This window comes from Oncorhynchus tshawytscha, linkage group LG01 (assembly GCF_018296145.1).
Source record: "Oncorhynchus tshawytscha isolate Ot180627B linkage group LG01, Otsh_v2.0, whole genome shotgun sequence".
Lineage (NCBI taxonomy): Eukaryota > Metazoa > Chordata > Actinopteri > Salmoniformes > Salmonidae > Oncorhynchus > Oncorhynchus tshawytscha.
The window spans coordinates 44125806-44133452 of NC_056429.1; the positions used below are offsets into that span (position 1 = coordinate 44125806).

The following is a 7647-nucleotide window of genomic DNA, read 5'->3' on the forward strand; positions in this document are numbered from 1 at the left end:
AGAAGGTAAAGAGAGATACTGAGATGGTTAGAGAGGACAAGGGAGGGAGAGAGAGAGAGAACATTATACAGTGTGCACGAGATATACAAAGATGTGAATTAGATGGGCAGAGAGAGAGTTAAAGAGAGGTAGAGTGAGTAAAAGACTACACGTCTGTGGTGGATAAAAGTATTTTTAATAGCAGGCCTTGGGCTGAGCTGAGCTCTTATAGGGGAGGAGAGAGGGAGGAGGGGGAGGCATGTGCCTTAAAGGTTCTTTCTCCTTTACGTCCCCAGACCGTTAAACGTGCTACACAGGTGGCTTATTATCCACACTGGACTTGAGCTACCAGGCACTGGACTGGACTGGGGTGTGAATGACACCCCGTTGCCAACACAAACACAGCACACCGCCATCATAAAGAGTTATTTTTGTCGTTGTTGTTGTCATGGTCAGATGTGATGGTCATTTGCCTTGAGTAACCTGTCGATCTCATTGTCTCTGTTTGTGTGTCAGCATTATTATGCAAAGTCTTCCATGGGATGTCCTGACTTTGCCATCGATGACGATGAACTGGACACTGCCAGCAAGTAAGAGTCTGTTATATGAATATGGTAATACCAATAATCTCCCAGTATTGTTTGAATATGTATGACGTGTGACATTTATTTATCTATCCTTTCAGGTGAGTCTCATTGAGACAGCTATCAATTTTCCTAGTGAGCCTTAGCCAAGAGCAAACATCGCAATACAATAAAATTATTCAAGTTGGTTCCATGGTAGTCTCCTCTTTCATGAAAGTTGTTTGTTCTGTCACTTGGGAAAAATCATCTCCCTGTCCTGTCCTTCACTAGTTACTATGGTATAGACAGGTTCCCCCCCTCATCCTCTGCATACTCACATCAATGCTGCCCTCCAGTGGTTTAGTCCTACAGTAAGGACCCCACGGTAGATTTATTGCATTGTGATTATAGCCTCTTGGACAGATCATTATTCGTGAAATGATCATTGATTTGCTGAGTTTATTTGCTGGCTTATTAATACATTTATTTACTGAATTATTTTTTGTTATTTTATTTTCTGTATTTCATGTATTTGTTGATTTGCTAAATTTATTTTTGCTAATTTATTTTGCTAATTTAATTTGCTCGCCTTGAGGATCTCGTCTGAGGACAGTGGGGAGATGCCGTCCTACACTGAGGACAGTGACGACTCCTATTCGTTGGAGCTAGACACAGACTCCTCCCACACAGGCCAGATGAACCTATTAGAGGAGATCCTTGACTCTCTGAGCACCACCAGCACAGAGCATGGAAAACTCAGCGCTGCCAAGAGCCTGGACTTCTTCAGATCTATGGACGACATCGACTATAAGTCTCCGGTAAGAGAAACATCTGTAACATCTAAACCACACTCATATAACCCCAGATACATACAGTAAATAGAGTCTGAACGTCATGGACAATATCTTTGCATATGGACAATATTGACTGAGGCACCGGTTTAAAGAAAACATCAAAATGTGTAAACCACTCTGTGTCTGTATTCTAGAACAAGTCCAACCCCCACAGTGAGAGTAATCTGCCCCAGATGTGTACCAGTGGCAGCAGGGTGGGGGGAGTAGGTGGGGGAGGGGAACAGGGAGGAAGCTGGCAGGATGACAGTGCCCTCCACGGGAAGCACCTGCCCCCCTCCCCTCGTAGACAGCCTAGCAAGAGCAGCCTCAAGAAGCCAAAGCAAAACCCTTTGACAGCCTCTCCACCGGCCACAGCTGCAGTCCCAGCCAAGGACAACAAGGTCCCCAATCTCCTGCCCAAGATCCAGGCCCTTCAGACCAAGACCCAGCCCCTTCATGCCAAGCCCGCAATCTGTCTCTCTAAGCCCCATCCAGAGGAGCCTTCGCTCCCAACACCTCCATCACCACACCTGGGAGACCAAAACCCCTCTTCCAGCCGCTCTCCTGCACCAACACGTGCATCCACACACAATCCTCCACCGGCGACACACACCTCAACGCTGACTCGTGTTAGAGCCTCCATAGACCCCCAGCCTGAGTCTGAGACCAAACCCCAGACCACATCCAGCATCCTGCGGGGGAATGTGCTGTCCAAGGAGACGGTGAGGCAGGACCAGGCCCTCCGGAGGCAGGGCAGTCAGGACAAAGAGAGGCAGGGTGTGAAGGCCGGGCAGCTCTCTGTGCCGGTCCCCTGGGAGAGAGGGAGGCCAGAGGAGGGGGGGCAGGGAGAGGACCAGGGCCTAGGGCTGGGGTTGGGGAAGGAACAGGGCAGGGTCTTTGGGGCAGAGGTCCAGGAGAAAGGCCTTCTAGAGGAAATAGAGTCTATGTGTCATCTCAGCTCAGCCTTCCAGACCAGCCTACAGCTGTCCCAGGTCCAGTGCCACACCAACAACACACATAATAATACCCACGCCAACAGCCACAGCAAAGCCACCGACAAGTCCTGAGACGGACAGGGACAGGGAAAGGGGTACTTGAGGTAGAAGTTGCCCTTAAGAATCAGACTGCCCTCCCCAAATCCTAACCTTAACCACTGAGTGGAAAATGTTTACGAAAAGATCAGTGTGTTTAAAACAGAGAACAAATAAATTTTTCCTTCGATCTGAAAGTATTTTAAAAACACAAAATAAACCCCCATGACCTTGGTAACTCTTCCACTGTACAGTCTCCTAACACAATGCCTTAAACCAGGGATGGGCAACCGCGGGGCGCCTTTTGTAGGTCTGAGGACCAATTTCACCAAAAATATACAACTTTGTTTTAGGAACTCAGTCGGGGTTTCAACTTGCTGTTAAGAGTTAGAATAATAGAGTACACAAGGTGCAATTTCGAAATGTAATTGTGCAACAGTAGTCACTCAATTAGCCCATGTCGGCTACATTTTTTTTAAATGGTCAGTTAGTCTAGTGGCCAGCTACCTAAACTTGTAGTAAGCATGGTCGAATTATATATTAAAAACTGTTAACATTTGCCTCCACCCTCTATGGCAAAAGGTGTGTAATTACAGGAAATTAGCTGTAAAATGTCTAATTATTCTCTCTGCCCCATGGCAGAATGAATAGAATTGCATGAAATGAGTTACAAAATTGCTAAATCTTCTCTCTACCCCTGGCAAAATGTGTAGAATTTCAGCAAACTTGCTTTAAAACAGCAACATTTTCTCCACGCCCTATGGCAAAATCTGCAGATTTGCTGTTAATTAATTTTAAAACTTAAAATTGGTGGGGTGTCCAGCCCCTCATGTTGAGTTTTTTTTTGTGGCCCCCACCCCTATCAAAGTTGCCCATCCCTGCCTAAAACTGAGGTGTGCTTTGCATTTGGTACTGCTCAGTCTTAAAATGAATACTGTAACTGTTCCTTTGGAAGCAGTTGACCTGCTTAGATCTACTATGTGGAACGCAGTCAGCTTTCTCACTGTGCTTAGATATATTAAGATAGTTTAATATATGTTGCACTCAGAGAGAAGCTCTATTTAGTTTGATTTCAGAGGCTTATCTATTTAGAGATGTATTTTTCTCAAGTGTTTGTTTCTCAGGATACTCCTGTCTGTTAGGAAAGAAAGGCGAAAAGGACTTGTGTAAATACAGCGGATATGAATGAATAGACAAGCCCATCCATGGCACCTATCGCACCGTCTCTTGGTCGGTCTCTCTCTCTCTCCACATCTCTCTCCATCTCTCGCTTCCATCTCGCCACTCCTTCCCACTCGTGCTCACTCTCCTCCATTCACCCTTCCATCCTCACCATCTCCCACAATCTCTGTCTATCCTCCTACCCTCACACACTCTCCTCCTTTCTCTGAGGATTTACCCCAGTGTTTTTCCCAAAAGGCTCAGACTTTTCTGTTTCCATCTACGCGGGCTGGCACCCGTGTGTCTCCATGGGCTATGGGTAGTTTTCAGCCTTCGTTTACATAACAATGGCTAACTGGGAACTTGGAACGCCTTGTCACAAAGCAACAGTCTTGATGCTGCAGACGTTGCTGATTCTGCTCCCCCCAAGTCTTTAGTGTCACACTCCTGATATGTCATTGGTAAAACACCCATGAGTGCTTTAGGAGGAGTGCGACTTCACCACTTGAAATCTCTGCTATGTGCACACACCCAACAAAATGCTCTGTCCCATACTCTGATGCTACCGCACTGTGTTTGAGATGATTGTAGGCTTGAGATGATTGTAGAATAGTAATAAAGCAATACGGCTCTCCTCTGAGAATGTGGACGGACGGCCAAAGAGATTTTCACAAGAATCTCCCATGGAGAGAATGCAAGCCCTTCTGGGTAATGTCCAGAGATGTTGGCCACTCACTATCGTACCACTATGGTACATACAGACAAAATAAAGTATTTTCCAGTGCTTGTTTGTGGTTATGTTGATGATGAGTTTAGCCTGTTTACGCTAGTGATTTGTGTGGCATGCCGTTGAGTGTGACGGTTTAACGGTAACTCTTGCCCCCCTGTCCTGAGCGTCGGGCTGTGGTGACGATGAGATCGTAAAGCGAGTTCTCCGTGGGTCTGGGAAGACCTCACTTCAGCTATTCATTTGGATTTGAAAGGGCCCCGTGTACAATTTATGTTTGCCTATTCTATGTTTCAATTTTGCTATTTATTTGGGCAGCTTTGAAGTTGGAGCACTGTCTATGTACTATGCAAACAAAACTTATTTAAAGTTTCCAAATTCCGAATAGAATTTGAGGTTACCACTATAAAGATCAGGTAATTGATCATCATATTTGTGAATCCAGATCCTCTGGCCTTTTCTGAGTACCACTTAGTATGCTCAACACAAGTCATTAGGGAGAAATCGAGTGGCTTTAAAGAGTCGTCCCCTCAACATTTCAATTGATATCGTCTGTATATGCAAAAGAGACCAAGAACCACTGGTCCAGTCAGTAGGGAGGCCCTGAGAATAAGCCACGTCCTTAAAGTTGGAATCCGAATTGGGGGGAGAAACAGCGCCACTGGTTTCTGAACTGAGGAGCGTCGCGCAGCACTAAAACAAATTGCGGTACATATTGTGCTCGTCTGTGGCACGTGCAATGATGTCAGAGGAGAAAAAAAACTGTGTTTGCTGTTTACAGTAACTTATTTGTTGTTGAAACGGACATGGTTGTTTTCACCATTAAGGATTCCAGCTTTAAATGCATGTTGGTCAGTTCTTTCACCTATGAGATCCACTAGAAAATGCTTCATTTCTGTTTAATGCTTTCTATTTCTGTTTTAAAATGTTGTAATGAGGCTTTACTCTATGTGTTCTTTTTTCCCATCTGTGCTGATATTGCAATGGTCTTTCATACTGAACTCACTATGGAGAAGGATCTTGTTATGCTTTGTTGTAGGTAGTTATATTTTAAGATTTATTATAGATGAAAGATTGTATTTTTTGTGTTTTAAGTATATTTTACAAGGAGAATATATAACTGGTATAATAATATATTGTAAATGATTCGTAGAACAAATAAGATTTGAATGTTGTTATATAATATTTTGGGGGTGGGGGAAATATTTTGTATAATTATAAAATGTGTTATCTCAAACCATTTGCCATCCAGCCACTCACGTATCATGTTACAGCATTTCTGATTCCTGAGATAGATGACCGAAACGGCATACCTATGAATTTAACTTCCTTTTTTTTCAGTTTGTGTTGTGCATGTACAGTAGAATATCCTATTATTCCATTCCCCTGGTTCAAAATATCTGTGTATTGGCCATGTTCTGTTGATCTTATTTGGTTGTTAAATGTGTTTTAAAGTTAATCAGCTCGAGATTTAACACAAAAAAAAAGGTAGTGTCAGGTACGGTAGTGTTGTCCAGTATCCACACTTTGTTTAGCCAACTTGAAATACTTTATTATTAGTTATTTCATCTACTACACGACTACTGTATTAACTGCGATGGATTTGGATGTTTTACTTGAGCAACTGTCTTACTAACACTTGCAATAGTCAACTAGGAATCCTTTGAGGCTGAGTATCTGTGTACTGAAAAGCTGGTTATTTTTATGACTGAATGTCTGTTTTACCGTCTCAAAGCTTACTGACTGACGCAGAAGAAAATAGGACGGAAGCGAACCTCTTCTAATTCTCTTTTCTAAATGCTGCGATTGCATTTCCCTTTTTCCTAATCCTCATGTGATATGAAAGATCAAAACCCCACTGGTTGTCAGGAACTAACAGAGGCATATCACCTGTCTCTTTAACCTTTCTTTCACTGCAGTGACAGCACTGAGACTGTTGACACAGTGTTCATGTTCATTCATTCACCTTTCCCACTGGTCCCTCGACATGGTACTGTAGTTATTTGAATATGCCGTATGCAACCTACTGAAGTCTAGTGCGTGCACACTTAATTGCATGTTCTCAATGCCGAGAAAAACTGTTGTCTTAAATAACGTATAGGTCAATCTAATGTGCTATCGATGGAATGGTACAACTGTATGCACTGTGAACTTAAAAATAAATTATATTCATGTTAATGCAACATTGTCCTTTTTTTCTTAAATTCTATCTCTAAAATATAAAAAATTTAAACACATACAAAAGGGCAGTGCAATTATTCTCTTCTTTAATGAATAAAGTATATTCTTCACCTCAAAATCAGACATTTAGAAGCTGTAGACATGCATATAAACTACATATGTATGCCTCTATTGTATGCTGGGAGTATAGGAGGGATTATCAGATCTGGAGGTGTCAATCTGCTGACTTCTCTCTAATGCCCTCCTCTACTCCTTGAGGTTCCTCAACAGGGTGCGCATCGCCATTGGCATCAACCACTATATCGCAGTCACTACGGAGTCTTCAGTGGCTGCGGTGGCCACAGGGCAGTGCTCCTTGGGCTCCAGCTGCAGGACACAATGGAGCTCCTAAAGCTTTGACTTCAAGGTGTGGTGGTCCGATAACAATTTCTGGTGTTTGTCTATGAGCGAGCTGTGATAAGACCAGAGCTTTCTGTGCTCCCTCTCCAGTGTGCTTCGGCACTATACTCTGGTGCTGCACTTTGAGTGTCTCCATAAAGGCCTTGGTGTGATAGCTCAGGGTCAGACACGTTGATGTCTGTGTGGAGGAGGCATTCACGTGCAAAAGCTTCCTGACCATCAACTTTGGTCTCCTTGGCCATCCGGTTAGAGTGGCTTTATTGAGCTGCCAGGAGGGCACTCGGGTCACTATTGGACTCTGTCCTTCTCCATGTACAGAACAAATGTAAAATTAAAATAAAAGACTTGTCACCTACCTCAGCCTGTTCCACCTACCTGGCTGTGGGAAGACGAGGCAACAGATGCAGCCTGACTCTGAATCTTCTCTGAGATCAAGGAGTAAGACTGAAGTCTTCTCTATAGGAATCCTGGGGCAGCAACATTACATGAAACAGAGGCATCTAGATTTAGTATGGTCCACTATATGAGCAGCAACTTTACCCACTACTGTACATCAAGATTAGATACCGATTTCAACCTCACCAGTTTGAGAAACACATCACTCAGATTCAAAAAATAGTCAATGATGGCAATTATTATCTCCTACCTCAGCCTCTTCCTCCTCGTTCCTGCTATGAGCAGAGGAAGCGGTCTTGCCAGTGGATCTCCTCAGAAATGGAGGAGTCAGCCTGGATCTCCTCGGAAACTGAGGAGTCGGACTGGATATCCTCGGC

The 7647-nt window shown here is 43.8% G+C and overlaps 1 protein-coding gene across 8 annotated transcripts in view; it reads left to right on the forward strand.

Moving 5' to 3' along the window:
• LOC112251009 (DENN/MADD domain containing 1B) overlaps nucleotides 1-6474 on the forward strand; it is a 174065-nt gene extending 167591 nt beyond the window's left edge. For 7 of the 8 annotated variants that reach the window (XM_024421615.2, XM_024421624.2, XM_024421632.2 and 4 more), the window contains 3 exons: nucleotides 496-569; nucleotides 1138-1360; nucleotides 1531-6474. In XM_024421615.2, the coding sequence (XP_024277383.1) occupies nucleotides 496-569; nucleotides 1138-1360; nucleotides 1531-2442 (1209 nt within the window). In that variant the 3' untranslated portion in view covers nucleotides 2443-6474. Of the gene's footprint in view, nucleotides 1-495; nucleotides 570-664; nucleotides 752-1137; nucleotides 1361-1530 lie in introns of those variants that run through there. The other variant, XM_024421660.2, reaches the window with a different exon arrangement.
• Nucleotides 6475-7647: the final 1173 nt, after the last annotated feature.